Below are 17,510 nucleotides of genomic sequence, written 5' to 3' on the forward strand. Positions count from 1 at the left end.
AGTATTTTAATCGTGTAATACTGTCTTAATTTTAGTTACACAAGAAGGGAGGGGAAATAGTACTTGAATAATTTTAGTAAAAAATTGTTTCACTTTTTAACCAAATATTATACTCAACTTAACAATGAAGTCTGAAAAAAAAAAAGATATATATTGTTAAAGAATGATAAAAGTTTCACGTCGGTGGTTAATGAGATGGATGTGCTCCTTATAAAGCTTAAACAATTCTCTTCCTTTTGAGTTAACTTTTGAGGTGTGAGTTGGGTCTAAGACCTAATTTCACATAATATCAGAGCAGGCCCATCTCACCCGATGTTGGGGCCCCAAAAATCAAAATTGTACACGCACTAAATCTAAGCACTGGGCGTGAAGTGGGGTGTTAAAGAATGACAAAAGTCTCACGTCGGTGGTTAATGAGATGGGTGGATTCCTTATAAGGTTTGAGCAATCCTCCTCCCTTTGGGCTACCTTTTGGGGTGTGAGTTAGGCGTAAAACCTAATTTCACATATACAATATATTTCTATAGCGTCAAAAATAATATTTAAAAAAAAGTTATTTGGAGCAGAATTACAAAAAGAAAAATGAAATGATAACTAATTAAATATCAAATATATAGAGTAAAATGAAGCAAACTCTTAATTGAATGATATCTATTATCTATAGTATATAATAATTTACAAAAAATATTCATCAAAATTGATTGTTCATGAAAAGGTTATTGATATATATATATATATACTTTCAAGTAATTTGATATATAAATATATAAAATTATAAAACAAAATCTTAATTTGGTTTAAAAAATATTAGACGATAAATTTTATCATTTTTGAATTAGACCTTAGGAATATCAAGGTAAATTTTTTGGACCCCTATAATTTTACGTTTAAGAGGTTCGAAATTTTTATATGTACACAAATTTAAAAATTATCTTATATCTACCATGTAATATTTTAGCAAAGTAGTTTGAGTGACCCTTCAATACCTTAAATCCGCCTCTACTTGTAGCATTTTCATCAATTCAAAAATAAATATCTACAATATTTCGTCTACCTTATTACCAGCATGATAAAATTAAAACAAATATATCTTTACGAAAAATTATGGGGAAAAGGGAAAATATATCCCGAACTATTGTAAATGATATATAGATATCATTTGTCATATTTTTGGGATATTAATGCTCATGCCATCCAAAACTAGAACATATATACCCTCTATACTATCAGATATACACATGTCATAATCTTATTTATCGACATGACATTTATTAAATATCAGATCAAAGGATAAGATTGCGATACATGTCCTTATTTAGTCTTTCGTTATATTAAGTGAATATATGCTCTAATTTTTGAACGACAAAAATATCAATATCTAAAAAATATGACAAAAAAAATCTACACACTATTTATGTTGATTCAGGGATATATTTATCATTTTTCCCCCAAAGGTGATTAACTATTACTATATGTTTGTTATATGAATATAATATAGTTGTGTGTAAAAAGAAAAAGTCAAGAAAGTGATGCAAAAGACTAGTTGATTGACCATTAATTTGTAGCCAAAATATTAGGACCGTTGAAAACCGAATTGAAATCGATAAGTCGAATTGATAAAAAAGTTATTGGTTTATAATATTGAGTAATTGGTTTAGCGATTTTGATTTTTTCTGTTATCGGGTTATCGGTTCTTAACGGTTTAAAGTTTTTTGTTAATGGGTTAACCGATAACCCGATAGTTAATTAAATAATTATAATTATATTATTTTGTATATAAAATCCTTGACTTAAAGTTTGATTTCCTAATTTTATTTTTGGTTGTCTCAAACACTTGATTATTCTATATTGTAAAAGTGTTTGCTTTTGAGCAAGATGTAACTTATGAACCCAAGTGCATGGTTTATTTGATTTTCACCTTCTTTCTAAGTGATTTTCAATGCTGTTTTTTTTGTGTGTCAAATCTTAACGATTAATATCTTAATCGTTAAGATATTAATCGTTTTTTGTGTCAATAACCGATAAATCAATATCTTAATGGTTCTATAACGATTTAACATTTATACAAACAGATAATTAATAAGCCAACCCGATAAACTTTAAAATCGAACCAAATCGGTACGCAGCCCTACAAAATATCATCTCTTCTAGAGAAAGTGCATGTATAATTAATATCTTATCCTAATCTAGTCAACAAATATATATGAAAAGAAATTAAAATTTGGATATTACTTTATTGATGCATATCATATATAATAATTCCAAACTAATCCATGCATTTTAATTTTGCCATTGATAATTCAATTTCTGACTTTGTAAAGTCAAAATTCAGAAAAAAGAAACAATGTAATTTCAAAAAATTATTAATAATAATTTATTAAAAAATACTGAACAAATAAAACTAAAAAAATCGTCTAACCCTGAAAAAGTAATCCAATAGCTATTAATTGAAAGCCGTGGCCGTGTACATATAGTGTGAAATAATATAATTTAATATAATATAATATAATATAAGATATTACATTTATTAAATTGTTAGGTCTACTAGATAGGTGGGGTGTGATTAAATTAAAGTGCAAGTGTAGTTTGTTTGACTTGTTGCAAAAGTATAATTTTAATTTTTTGATAATGAATATTCAAAAAAAAAATGGTTCGAGATTTAATTACACATTTATAATATTTATATTCTATATTTAATAGTATTATATTTTTACAAATAGTCCAACTATATCACATTTCTTACCTAGTGAAATTAGAGGTGAAGTCAAAATTTTCAATAAGAGTATTTAAAATTTGTAGAAATAGATAGTCGAAAGTGGTTCGACATCTAATATATATATATATATATATATATATATATATATATAAACTTATTTTAACTATGTATAAATAATATGATTTTACATCGAAGGAGGCTCGGATGAACCCCGTATGAAGGTAGCTCCGCCCCTGTGAGGTTAAAAACATTTCATATTAATTACTAAAAGATTAAATATATAAAATCATATATTATACGAATCAAAATCAAAATTTACCAATAACAGAGAGACCAAAAGTGATATTCTCCATGTATACTAAATCCTGTCTTAAAAACTAAAACTAATAAGTACAAATTTTAACAAAACAATCGCCCTTTACAGATATAATCTAATACTTTTATATTTTAAAACAAGTTTAAACGTGTCATGTCTATAATTTTATTTTGTTTTTTGTCAGGTATTTTATATTCGTTTTGAGGTTCAACGAATTCGATTTTATATAGAAAAGTCTTATGTTGATAATTCGCAAAATTTTAATTAAAAATTAGAGATTACTTGCTATTTAACCACAATCTTAATGTTCATAAGTTTTAATATTAAATTTATGTAAATATTATTAAATGACATTGCCATAAATAATTTGCATGTTTTGCTATAATGCTTACGACATATGACATGTACATTCATTGACTAATTACCCAAAAAAAAAAAAGATTGATAAAAAAAAAATTACCAAAATTGTGGACTCATTTTTTTAAGAAAAAAAAATAATCAAGAAGAATGGCACTAGAATTTGGGATCAATCTCCAAATATGTAGTTGACTATTTAAAACGTAATTATTGGTTAATTGATCATATTGATTAGTATAATCTAGACTATTATTTAGATATTAATAATCTATTGCTCGAATTATTTATTTAAACATATTTAATATTCATTAAAAAAATATTTTTAAAAATTCTGAACAATACATATTAAAAATCACTTATAAGATTGAAGATCTCAGTCCCTTCATATCAATGAATTATATATAATTTTCATTTTTCCTTGATAAAATCAAGAATTATATATATATATAAATTCTACGAAATAAATATAATTGAACATTTTTATCACATGTATAAACATATGTTTATTTGTGTGGTTCTAAGGGTTTGAAAAAGAGATAAGGCAAATGGGGCCTAAAAATTAAAGTAGAATATATAGAATTTGATTTTTTTAATTAAAAAGAAAAATTTATTACAATGTTATTAACAGAACAATGAGATCTTTTCTACTTTTTTTTTTTACTGAAGTTTGTTATTTATTTTTAAAAAGTTTTAGTATAACTTATCAATTTATAATACAAATAAATATTTAATCATTTTTCTTCTTTAATATTTTGATATCAATTATTTAATCTAATTAAAACAATGGAAAAATATTTTAGAGAATATGGTGAAAGTAATGATTATTGGAGCAAGGTAAAGATCGTTGGCTATTTTGTTGACCTTTTCTTCTAGAAAAAAGGTAAATTCTGCTTAATTAGCAATTTCGATGCGATATATTTAAATATTAAGTAAAATTTTGTTATATTTTATAAAAGATAATGAAATTGTATATTTTTTCGAAATTTCTTACAAAAATTTATCACATCATTTCAAACTAAGTCGATCAAATGCAAGAAGAACCACCAATAGTTTCTCCTTGAGAAAAACTACTCTATATTTTTAACCTTTTTTTCCTAAAAATAAATACTCTAAAAATATTTTGATATAATTTAACGCGAAATTTAAATATATATCTTTGACTGAACACTGAATTTAAGGAGGTAAAGAAGATTTCTAAATCTTATATTTTAAAATTAAAGTATTATATAATCATTTAAATCTTATGATATTAATTTTATCATAAAAAAAATTGAAAAATTTATTAAATATAGAAACACATCGTTGTATAATGTACTTTAAAAACCACTTGTAAATAAAAAAACAGTATTATTTTTTTTTGGAAATATTTAAAAGCATTCCAACTAGTGCAAAAACTATATTAAAATATAAAAAGTAAAGAAAAAGACAATTATACCCTTACAACCCAAATTTGCCGTCTTTAAAATATAGATATATATGCTGACCTGGCTTTCCTTTTTATAAACTAAAATAGGATTATAATATTCTTTTTATTATTATAAATACCTCACTATCTCTTCACAATTTTTTCTCACACACTTCTTCTTCTACTACTAAATAAAACTTTTAATTTTCTTCTCCCTTTAGGATTTTCTATCTATATATTAAATATATTTTATATATATAGATAGAAATAGAATTTAGATATTATCTCTTCAAATAAATCCAAATATATATTACTTACCAAATATTCGATTCATATAATATTAATAAATTCATTCTTATTCTACCTTTGCTGAATTAATTCATCATGGTGAGTTTTTTTTTTTTTTTTGTTCTTTAATTTTTTGTTTTAATTTTTTTGTTGATTTTTAATGTATATGTTTTTTTTTTAATTTTTACGACAGGCTAATGAATATGAAACTGTTAGATATGAAGAGGTACGTTAAAATCTTTATTTGTTATTTTTTTTATAAATTATTGTAAGATTTTTTTTTAATAATTTTTTTTTTAAATTTAACAGGAATTTATATTGAATTCAAGAGGAATGAAATTATTTACATGTAGTTGGATCCCAAAAGATTGTGAACCAAAAGCTTTGATTTTCCTTTGTCATGGATATGCCATGGAATGCAGTATATCGATGAAAGGTAATAATTTTTATATTAAATCGAGAATTTATCTGAAATCATCTCTTTACCTTAGGGATAAACGTACAATTGTGTATACTCCGTCTTTTTCAGACTCGAGATTGTACGGAGTATATTGTTATTGTTATTGTTGTATTTATAGATCGGCGGTCTATCAGAAATAATTTGTAGAACTAACTATATACACTTTATTTTTTTAAGATCTTTTTTTTTATATTGATTATTGAAATTAATGGTTGATTTTTTTTTATTTTTTTAAAAAAATAGATGCTGGAACGCGATTGGCGAAATCAGGATTTGGAGTTTATGGAATTGATTATGAAGGACATGGAAAATCAGATGGACTTCAAGGATATGTTAATAGCTTTGATGCTCTTGTTGATGATTGTTTTGATCATTATTCCAAAATTTCTGGTAAATATTTTTTATTTTTTATTCGATTAAATCAGAGTCGTATTGAAAAAGTTGACTTTTACGAGAGAAATATTTCCTATGATCAAACGCAATTTTATTGTCAAGAATCGAATCAAATTTGAAATACTTGGTAAAATTATATACTAATTTACTATTTCATCGTGGTTTTTGATAATCTTATTATATTGGTACGTAATTTATTATAACAAGTTAAATTAAGTAAAGAATCTTGAAATAGTTTTTTTTTTTAAAAAAAAAAACTAAAATCCCATCAAATTGACTCTTTCTAGTAGAAGCCATGTATTTATGTATTTTCATTTTTATTTTGTTAGAATTTATTTTTATTTTTGATAAATTTAGAGTTTGACTTTTTATTTTTCGAATAAACGCAGAAAGGAAGGAAAATAAGAAAAAGATGAGAATATTAATGGGAGAATCGATGGGAGGAGCTGTGGCTCTACTTTTACACAGAAAAAAACCTGAATTTTGGGATGGTGCTGTTTTAATTGCTCCAATGTGTAAGGTACGTTTTTATTTACGAGTTTGATCGAATTTAATATTTTTAATTTAATTTTATTTTTATGTTAAACAATTATTTTGATATTATATAAAAAGTGATTATTCAAAATTCATTAAGTTGACTTTTCTAAATTTTAGAATTATAAAATTTTGAAATTCTGAATAAATCGCGGACCATCTCAAGATTCCTATTGTCCATTTTTTTTTATTTTCTAACTTGTGTTTTTTTAATAAATAAAAAAAATATTTTTTTTGTTTTTGACCAAATTAATTAGAACGTGCAAGCAGGCTTGTTTAACGGAAAAGCAAATTCTTTTACTCAGTATTTTGGTCAAAATTGATTAATATTTTATGAAAATAAAAAATGGTTGTTTTAGTTTTTTATTATATGGTCCCTTGCTAAGAAATGGTCATAGTTCCATCATACATGGAATTTCATTTATTTTTGGGTGGGGGTGGGGTAATAACACTTTATTTTATACAATATCATAATGAAATTAAACGAGTGAAAATGTATAATAAAAATTCATATAGCTGAGTCTGATTTGTTTATGATCGTTTATTTTTAGAAAATTGAAGAATATATTTTTACATGAATTTGGATGTTGCAACGTGGATATTGTTGCAACCATTTAGACACTTTACTAAGTTTATATGAAAACGATTTGATGTATATAATTTATCAAATTAGTACCAAAAACTTCAAAATTATTAATGATAGTTTTATTTTTATGACTATTTTTTTCTTTCTAAAAATGATTGTGGTATTTGGGTTGTGTTTATATGCATTGAATTAATTTATGTCACTTTTCACGATTAATAATTATTAGGTAACTCTGTTCACGAAAAATTTCGACAAATACTGATTTTCATTTGACAGTTTTACTAACTCTATGAAAACAAACTTGATTTGCATATAATAGTTGAATGAGTACTAAACCTTCAATTATTGTTAATATTCTTATTATTTAATATTTTGGTTTTAAATTGACATTTTACTAACTTTATGGAAACAAGCTTGATAATATCTACAATTATTGAAATTAGTTGAAAGTTTGTTTAGTTTGGTTAGGTTTTTTCTCCTAAGCAAAACTTTGTGGAAAATATCATAATGCGAATTAAATAAATTTTTTTCTCTCAAATAGCAAAAAATATTTATCACATGATGTGTAAATTAAACACACGTTAATATATATAACTATGACATAGATAATAATTTTGTATTTATTTAACCAAGAAAGAGTAAACGATAAGTTTATTATGGACTCAGTTTCAAATCACTGTATTCCATTAATTCTCGAGAGATATTTCGGTTATAGAAAAAGGTCAAAAAGGAAACACATTATGCTAGCACACATTTCAAAATGAATTCTCTTGTTATTTATGTATGAATTAGACGCACGTCATTGATCTGAACTTTATTATTGCATTATGCAAACAAAAATTTGAATAAATTTTTTCACTTTTTTTTTTCTTGAAATTTTTTTGCTAAGTTTGTTTTTATTGATTTTTCAAATTATTATTTTTTCAAACAGATTGCAGATGATCTGAGGCCACATCCAATGGTGATTAGTGTTTTGACCAAACTTTGCAACTTTATCCCAACTTGGAGAATAGTTCCAACTCAAGATATTGTTGATTCAGCATTTAGAGACCCTGAAGTTAGAAAAGAGGTACTAACTTCACACCATTTTATTTTACGCGATAAAATTAGTTTATGAAAATATAATTAGTTTGACTGATTTTATTTGTTAAAATTGGAAAATGACACATTTAAATCGTTAAGTTTCACATATAGTCACTCTTCGGTCCTTGTAACTGAAAAATAGTCATTGTCATAATCTGTCCTAGTTTTAGTGAACAAAGTTACCTGGTACCAGTAACGGAGTCAAGATTTTCAATAAGGGGGTTCAAAATTTGAAAAGATAAATACACAAAGTAGTCGAAGGAGGTTCATCGTCTACTATGTATACCTACAAATTTGTTCTAACCATGTATAACTTACATAATTTTTCGCACTATAACGTGGCTCCACCACTACTTGATACCTGTTGCTGGTGGGAGGTAGTAGGTATCCCGTGAAATTAGTGGAAGGTGCGAAATTTGGCTCGAACACCGCGGTCATAAAAAAAGAAGAAGTCAAAGCCATACAATTTCAAATTCATGAAACTCCATCATAATGTCATGGAGGTTCACCTCCTAAATTTGAAATTTCGCGATAATGACTATTTTTCAAAAAAACAAGGTCGAAAAGTGATCAGTGACCGCTATTTCATCTAAACTCATCCGAATCGCGTATTTTTTTGCATAGTTCATGTGAAGTAATACGAATAGTAAAGAATTCATATAACTGAACTCAACTTGTTTTGTGACCGCAGATTAGAAACAACCCTCATTGCTACAAGGGAAAGCCCAGGCTACAAACAGCTCACCAACTAATGACAGTCAGCATGGATTTAGAACAAAGACTTGAAGAAGTCACATTGCCATTTCTCATTGTTCATGGTGAAGAGGACACTGTGACTGATCCATCTGTAAGCAAACTCCTCCACGAAAAGGCATCGAGCATCGACAAGAGCTTCAAGCTGTACCCCGGGATGTGGCATTCCCTCTCCTACGGTGAATTCCCCGAGAACAGAGACATCGTGTTCTCGGACATTGTAGTGTGGCTCAAGGAGAGAATAAGCATGGGTAACTCAAGGCTAGAGAGGCAACAAAAGCTAGCAAATGATCAAATTTTACCAAAGATGACCACTTAGCTAAATGAACCTTCCTATGAGTTTGTGGTAGTAGTAAAGTATTTGATGTCTTGTAAAACAAAGAAAAAGAAGAAGAGGCGTGTTGAGTTTACAAACTTCACTAAAAATGTGTTGATTTGTAAAGTGGTTAATATGTTTATAAAAATGAATTTGCTACTGAAAATATTTGATTAGATACGGAGTTTCACTTTAAAATATATAATGATATTTCTCTGACTATATTAAATCCTATCAACAAAATTTCTTAATAACGAGATGACATATATGATTCATAAAAAAGACGAAAAAATCCACCTAGTAACTTGTTGAATAGCTTTGTTTAACAAGACTGTCATAAAGCAAGTCAAGTTCATAAACAACCCTAAAATGGGTTGGTTTTGATATATTTTTTCAGCCATAAGTTGTGTTTATTAATCTATTTTACCTACTTAATTCAGAATATTTCCAAGACAATAATCAACTCAATTGACTACAAAACAATCTCATAGGCAAAAATTGCAACAATATCAGACATAAGTTCTAGGGACACCATGTCTGATTTGCAACAACAGTTCGTCCGAACAATTCAACGAGGGTCACTGCACATCGTTTACTCGCCCTTAGAGACTACGAAAACTCATCAGTAGAACAGACGTTCACAAATATAAAGCAAGTATACAATCTCTGCATCGTGACTACATTTTTTCATGGACACAAACTGAAAATACATAATTCAGTTAACAGGCAATTTGCTAAAAAAATCATTTGAAAAGACTAGGCTACGCTACAGCATAATTACAACAGAGAAGCTGGGCGATAATTCACTCTGCTTCGTTTCTTCAAATACTTATATAGTGAGCAACAGCTTGGAGCGCATGCTGGTCTCTTTTCCTTGCATCTACAAAAACTCAAATCAAATGGAACATCCATAGCTCTCTACATCATGCCTTCTAATGCCACGCGAGTGTCCCTTGGCTTGGATACGACTAAAATCATTTAAAAAAATAATCAATTTTGAGTGGTTTGATCAATTACCATAAAAGAAGAAAACATGACACAGCTTCATAACACACATACTAGTCTCTTTGTGCTTCTAGGCAAATGGCATGTTAATGTGCCAAATAGAGAAACAAGACATTATTTGCCGTCACAGAGATGTGCTTGGGTATCTGTTAACAAAGGGCATACTGATGCACTACTTGATTGACAACAAAAATAAATTGATTGATCACAAAGGAAAAACTTGACCAGGTTTCCGAGCCATAAATTATGATAAGAAAGCTTCTAAATACCTAAACTCCCTCCTTGTTTTCCTTTTCAATATGTGTGGTGTTCAGAGCAAGCTTGTGTACACCTCTACAAATCTACTGAACAGCTTGTTTAATTCACAAATACAGCTTCCCAAGACAATCATGCCTACCAAGGTCGGGGGCAGACGAGCTCACACCAAGTGTTGTAAATTGAGATTTGAAAACTAAATTGTCGAATCTCTCCAAATCTGCTTTTCTTTTAGTAGACAATCGACAATATTAACTATGAGTAAAAACCCTTGAAGGTGCAGCTTAAGGGTTGAAGAGTTGGAATAACAACTTGGGGAAGAAGGTCCAAATTCTAGTACACTGGTGAATTCTTATAATCTGTCTGAAAAAGTTAACACATGATGATAGAAGGTAACAAGTACTTGGTGGATTAGTCAAAGCACATGAAAATTTACTTGGACACAATAGTTATCCCCAAAATATCAAATATGATTGACATGCAAAAGCTATATATGTAAAGACGGGAATCTACCTTCGTCTCAACATGTTCTCAAATAATTTTGTTTCTTATTTCTTCAAGCTTTTTCAGAATCTCGCCTGGTGTCCTATCCAATTCATCTGCAATTTTGCGCTGCATATCCATGGGCAAGGTTGGGAATTGTTCACATAAGTCTCCATCTATTACATCCTGCAAAATGGTCCCAACATCTCACTGTTATCTTCAAACACGAACTAAGAATTGCATAATCAAAGCTGATTTTAACTATATGAAATAGAAAGAGCATAGACTCTCAGCACTCCCCTGTAATTTAGTTGTAATTAGTCAAAACTGAAACTTGTAGCAGTTTCACTAGAACTCCGTAATTCAACAATAAAAAATGCAACTAGCAACAAAAACCAGCCTGGTAGACATAGAGACAGAATGTGACAACTTGGAACTCCCTTTTGTTCAAAAGCATGTACAACAGTTCCAAAAAAGTGAAATCAAGAAAAACAGGAACATACACAAGGCCACTAAATTGCTCATTGTCAAAAAATATAAGGCATATCCATGCATGAAAAAGTTACACTTATCAGGATATAGCCTGGATGATGCAAACACTTACAATCCATATAGTACAAGCACATTTGTCGTTCCTAAACTGCTCAAGGATTTGATGATCCAACTTTTTGTTCTAGAGCAATTAGATATTTTAATATGTGAAACATTTTAATTGTGACCTAGGGAAGATCAAGTCACCTTCGTACCAAAAAGTTTCGTAAAGTAGCTGAAGACAATTTAGCTTCAGCATCAAAGTTAGTTTCCCATGTAAAATCATTTGTATTCATTTACTACACTAGCGCATCTCTTAGATAGCACTTTTCACATTGGAACATCAAGGAAAATAGCTGATTGAGCAAGTACAACCCTACCTTAACAGGGAAGTAGGCAGATCTGTAGGCCATGTGATCCCTGCCACATAACGGTGGGAACTCCTGCCTCAAATGCATCTCCAAATGTGAGAAGAAGTCAACATCATCCCTCGAGGTAAATGGAAGCATTGCCCCAACACTCCCCATTACAGTCCCGTAGATTATACATTCACCCCCTCCTGGAATAAGTGACGCCTTTTGCAAGCAAGAGACCACATCACCAACATGAAATTGTACTATTTCCTCGAGCTTATTTGGGGCTCCATTCAGCTTCCCCTGCTCCCATTTTATTTTTCCACCAGTGGGATCTTCTTCAATCTCATCTGAAACGTCCTGAGATAATCGCGCAAAGTAGATATTCCCAAACTTATCAGCTCCTGCCACAGTGTCAAAATCTACATGCTGTGCTGCAGTTAGCCATCTTGGGACCGTGTCATCAGCAAATATGTACAGTTGATTTTCATCACGCCTATACTTACAGTAGTGGAATGACTGAAAGAAGTGAAAAAAAGGAGCAGATTAGTTGAAGCCAGAACTTCATAAATATGAAAACAAAGAAGACTTTTACAGAAAATACGAAGAAATGTTCCTTAAAAAATTATCTAACCTAACCATCAGTCCATATTCTATGGATTTGAAAGGCCAATTTAATCACTCTGGTAGTAAATTAGTATTATCCTAAGAAAAACCATAGGTAATTATGGTCGTGATTAGCAAGTTGACAAAACAACATACAATCATGCAACGAAGATTAGTTTTTCTATTCCAAGACGGAAGAAATCAAAAAAAAAATTCAAATAGTAATTCTATGTTGCAACTTCAATTTATGATTTAAAAAAACTTCACTCACTTAGCAGAAGGATATTAATATCAGAGTTATTTGAATCTATGAACTTCATTAGTTTGATGAGGTTACTCAATGTAATGCAAAGCTATATATCATTTCATACTTCGTAACATTTCTTCCAACCATTTTTATTGCCTCAATTTTTAATAATACTCATACAAAAACTTCCGAATGCAAAATCTCAGTATAACTCAATTCCCAATGCACAATCATTAGATTTTCCCACCTAGTCATTAGATTCAAAACTGTCTTTAGACTAGAAGGCAGAGCACAACTTCTCTGTCACAATTAACATCAAATAAATAGTATTCAGACAGAATTTAAATTACTACATTAAATCTTCTTACGTTTTAAAGTAGAATATTTTATAATAGCCATACCTCTTGCATGTCACCAACATAAATCCGATCACGATAGGTGTGGATAGCTGTGATCGAGTTGGGGAATAACTTGTTCTCACATTTTCGGAGCAGCCGTTTCTTCCCCAAATCATACAACCTAAGGACAGACCCAATACCAGCCAGCAGTCTACCTTGGAACTGACATAGTGCAAGAGGCACACCATCTACCTGTGTCTTATGCAAAAGCTCTAGGACCTTCCCATCCTCTTTAAATTTGTATATATGAATGTATGCTGCTTCAAACGATTTTTTGGGCCAAAACTGGAGGCCCTTGGCAGTACCAACAGCCAACAGAGCTCCATGCTCCTTGTCATGGAAATTAACAGTGCATATGCTAAATGCAGCCTCATTATCCTGAAGCTCTAGCAGACAAGTGGTTTGCATTGTCCTTGGATCAAGGACTCTGATGCAGGAAACCCATCTTCCTGACTCCGACTTAGGATAACCATATTGCTCATCAGATAGTGGATCACTATCATCCTCATCTTCACCATTCTCCATTTGTTCTGCATTTCCATTTTCACTATTCCCAGCTGCCTCAAAGCACTCTTTTTTGGCAGCTTCACGTTCTTCTGCAGTATATGCTCCCTGGTCACTCTCAATCATTATCACCATCTTTTTTTTGGGTTGAAGAACAAACCTTCTTGGTGTATACCTTAAGGGTATAGCTGTTTCATTGAAAGTCTCACCCAATCTCTCTATCGTGAAGACTCTCAACGCATCCCCTGCAACCGCTACCACACCTTCTGCACATTGATCAGATGAAAACGAGGCTGCGAATTCAAGACTCTCATATGATAAAGGTGTCAAAAGAAAATGCCCTTGGTGTATGTAACCTAACCATGGTCTACTTGATAGGCAGAGCATAGCACGCCGTCCTCTCACAACAATGGAGAAGAGCTTAGGGGCTCTAAGCCCCAAGAAACGTGAGCGTGCATCTGAAAGCTGCCCACCATTCATATCCACCACAGTCCTGAATAAAACACCATTTTGTAAACCAGCATTAAGAAAAAGGCTGGCAGGGTGATCTGCACCATCCTCTCCACCAACAGAGGCCTGAACTTCAAGAAAAAGGAGAGACTCTGGCGGTGAAGATACACTTTGCAGGCTCAGAACCTGCATACAGTCATCAGGGTCCAAAGACAAGATACGGATAGTGTTATCATATGATCCAACTGCAAGGAAACGGGACCTTTGTCTTCCCTCAGGAACAGGGGCAATGTCCAGACAAGCTACATCACCTGACATCTCATGCTTCTCAACTTCCATCAACTGGCCAGTCATATCAACTTCAAAATATATAAGCTCCCCTCCACTTAGTGCAATAACTACTTGAAGTCTATTAGATCCAACCTTGACAATAGTTCTCTTTCCAGGAGTTCTCCATTCATTAATACGGCCATCTTCTCTAATATGCCTTATTCCACTGGGATGAACTTGCATAAGCGAATCATCACCAATCAATGAAACAGAAAGAGATGGAGTAGTATCAAGAAACCCACTGTCGCTAACTTCTTCAACTGTCTCACCAATAGAAAGCACAAGAGTTGCATTCGCAAAAGAGACAACAATGTAGGCATCAAACTCATCATTAACATTCTTTTTCACAGTCCAGACAGCACTTGGAACACCAGGAAGCTGGGAGACAGCCATTTCACTAACAGCTAAACCAGGCCGAAGTATGCGCAATGAAGACCGAGGACCCCTCCCACAAAGTGAAAATATTTGTGGAGTTTCTTCCTCAAAAAGATTTACGATCTTCATGTCCATGATTGGCATCAAGCTCTCAATCTGATCAATCCTAACAAGATTCTTTAGCTTTCTTGGCTGGAAAAATACAGGCTGAAAGCCTTCTTCAGTTTCCATTAACGTTGATGATGAAGCTTCAACATCTGGATCATCTCCTATAGCCTGAAACTGATACAATGCATGATTCCCAAACTCCGACGAAGCAAAGAGGAACCCTGATTTCAACACACACAGAGAAGAAGTGACTGGAATCGTATCAAAATACTTGATCTTTAACTCGTTAACCCTGTCATTGTCGTGGTCCAATGTCACTTTAAAGATATCTCCATATTCAGTTTGCAAAAGAAAGAAAAACATTGTCTTCTGCTTATGCATAGCAGCCGAAACAATCAAAACTCCACGTTCTGCTGGCAAATCTACCCTCCTGGGAATAACAGCCCTAACATCAGGGTGTCCCTGATTCTTATATATCACAAAATTCTCCGCACAAACAAGCACACCACTAGGACCATCCCCACCTCCAGGAACAGTCACAAGTAAATTAGCACCATTATCGACTTGTTCAGACCACTTCCTCGAAACATGGTTAAGTCCTAAATCCAATTCATAAAATGTCAAATGCTTTTGAGCCTCATTTGCAGCTTGGCCTGTCGGATCCTGATCTGCCTCCGAATAATCCAATTCAATAGCAGCAAATATCGGGTTATCAAATCCACAGTCAACCCCACATATCGAAAATGTAATCGTATGGCTCTTATGAGCTTCTAAAGGCGACGAAATCGTTAACCTAGCTGCAGTATCCCTATTCAAAACATACACAAGCTTCTGCTTCTCACAAGCACCAATCATCACAGCCCTACCTTTTGGGTCAATAGCTAAATACTGACCCGGAACTATCCTCCTACAACCCGATTTACCAAAAGTCTCCTGATGTACTTTATCAAAACAGTTCTTCTCTTTATTATAATCCAATATCACTATTCTACCTGAATCCGACCCAACGACAATGTAATCCTTCTGAGCACCCGTTAACCGAAATTGTGCTAAGGAACGTATAGCCCCGAAAATTTCAACAGATAATAGAGTTTGAAGCTTACCATTATCATCAGGACGAAGGAGGTCAAGAACTTTTCCACGAGCGACGACGATTTCTTGTACTTTTCCGCCGGAAAAGCTGCCGTTGATAGCACAGATTATTCCGGTGGGTTGCTGCAGAGTGAGACTGTAGAGATACATACTGCTGAAACCCTAATTTGTGAGATTTAGGGTTTTGAGTGAGAAGAAAGAAAGGAGAAGTGAGATTCAGAAATGAAATTTTTTTAGCTAAACCCTAGGCGAGGGTTGTTAGAAATGGAGCTCCGATTTTTATTTTGGGCCGGGTTGACCCAAGAGGCGGTTCGTGAGAGATGGACCATGATAACCTATTACTTATTTGGTTGTTCGATCAAAAATATTTATGTTTATGGTGCGTTAGCTCATATATATATATATATATGTACTACTTGTCGATTATTTTATTTATCGATTTTTATTTTGTGGATGACTAATTATGTTTAAAAAAGTATTTTCATTGTTTCCTTTTTTAACTTTTGCTCGTTTTCTGTTCGATTAAATTGTTTAACTCGAATTATGAGAATTTTTGTGAATTTCCATATAAATAAGCATAAAAGTTTTTTAGTTATAATTTGATAGAAAATATGTTAATAGAGGTAAATATGTTATGGAAAAAGATGTTGTATTGACCATTTGGGTAGTCTAGTGGTTTGATCTTGGGACTTTTATTGGTGGTCTCAAGTTTGAACATTGGAATCCCTTGCCAGCAAAAGCAAAGGTTTGTTTTATGGGTCGAGCTCGTCGCACTTACCTAATGCAGTTTGTGAGCTATTGTATAAAAGCGGAAATTTTACTTTATACGCATCCAAAGAATAGCAACATCGAATTTCTGTTATCGTAACAAAGAAATGGTACAAATGATATTCCCATAAAGATTTCTAAATGTTTTGAAGAGGTTGGAGTAGCTTTGCTTATTGAATTTATTTTATTACACTAAGAAATATTGTAGAGAATAAATTAGTACAACAAAAATGAAGGTGAGGTGACATTATACTAGATGGGATTGTGGTAATATGATGGCGTTTAGCGTTACACACACACACACATATATATCAACGTAAAATATGAATCTTAACTGAACAATTATAAAATCGATAATGTTATGCGAGGATAATATGTTGTTAAAATTCTAACACATAAAAAGATGTTGAGTGTCGTAGAGATACAAATCCTAAGATGAGTGTGTTATGTTTCTTTTCCGTTTCAAAATAAGTGTTTAATTTTGAATATCTTAAAAATTCATGATAAAAAATAACATGTTTTTGCAACTATATGCTTATAAATTATACTCAATCTATTTAAAAAATTGTTCAAATTTTTAAGAGACATTTATTAAATAAAACTAATTTAATAAACTATATATTGAATTATTTATTTTTTAATGGTCATGATTTTTGCGAAGTAAGTCAAAAGATTTAAGAAGCACACATGGAAGATAAAATTAAAGTCAGCTAAATGTTTTGTTGAATTATGTAAAAAAATCCAAATTCATACACTTAAAATTAAATATTTCTTTGAATTAAAAATGCTTCTTTTAGA

At 31.1% G+C, this 17,510-nt stretch overlaps 2 protein-coding genes across 2 annotated transcripts; one reads left to right on the forward strand and one right to left on the reverse strand.

The window, feature by feature from the left end:
- The first annotated feature begins 4,920 nt into the window (after nucleotides 1-4,920).
- LOC101266812 (caffeoylshikimate esterase) lies at nucleotides 4,921-9,383 on the forward strand. The gene is made up of 7 exons (XM_004236718.4): nucleotides 4,921-5,181; nucleotides 5,276-5,308; nucleotides 5,392-5,518; nucleotides 5,786-5,932; nucleotides 6,325-6,455; nucleotides 7,987-8,124; nucleotides 8,830-9,383. The coding sequence occupies exons 1-7, from the start codon at nucleotides 5,179-5,181 to the stop codon at nucleotides 9,208-9,210; spliced, it is 960 nt and encodes a 319-aa protein (XP_004236766.1). The 5' UTR covers nucleotides 4,921-5,178; the 3' UTR covers nucleotides 9,211-9,383.
- Nucleotides 9,384-9,651: 268 nt separating this feature from the next.
- LOC101266504 (spliceosome-associated protein 130 A) lies at nucleotides 9,652-16,308 on the reverse strand. Its single transcript, XM_004236717.5, has 4 exons — nucleotides 13,089-16,308; nucleotides 11,862-12,353; nucleotides 10,981-11,136; nucleotides 9,652-10,175 (listed from the first exon to the last, which is right to left on the reverse strand). Exons 1-3 carry the CDS (start codon nucleotides 16,092-16,094, stop codon nucleotides 10,999-11,001), a joined length of 3,636 nt encoding a protein of 1,211 aa, XP_004236765.1. The 5' UTR covers nucleotides 16,095-16,308; the 3' UTR covers nucleotides 9,652-10,175; nucleotides 10,981-10,998.
- Nucleotides 16,309-17,510: the final 1,202 nt, after the last annotated feature.

Source organism: Solanum lycopersicum, chromosome 4, assembly GCF_036512215.1.
Source record: "Solanum lycopersicum chromosome 4, SLM_r2.1".
Taxonomy (NCBI): domain Eukaryota; kingdom Viridiplantae; phylum Streptophyta; class Magnoliopsida; order Solanales; family Solanaceae; genus Solanum; species Solanum lycopersicum.

Coding starts and splice junctions, on each gene's coding strand:
- LOC101266812 (XM_004236718.4), top strand. Junction 6,456..7,986: donor TAATTGCTCCAATGTGTAAG/GTACGTTTTTAT, acceptor TTTTTCAAACAG/ATTGCAGATGATCTGAGGCC. Junction 8,125..8,829: donor ACCCTGAAGTTAGAAAAGAG/GTACTAACTTCA, acceptor TTGTGACCGCAG/ATTAGAAACAACCCTCATTG.
- LOC101266504 (XM_004236717.5), bottom strand. CDS start 16,094: ATGTATCTCTACAGTCTCACTCTGCAGCAACCCACCGGAATAATCTGT. Junction 12,354..13,088: donor ATGTTGGTGACATGCAAGAG/GTATGGCTATTA, acceptor CACTTCTTTCAG/TCATTCCACTACTGTAAGTA. Junction 11,137..11,861: donor CTGCCTACTTCCCTGTTAAG/GTAGGGTTGTAC, acceptor ACCATTTTGCAG/GATGTAATAGATGGAGACTT.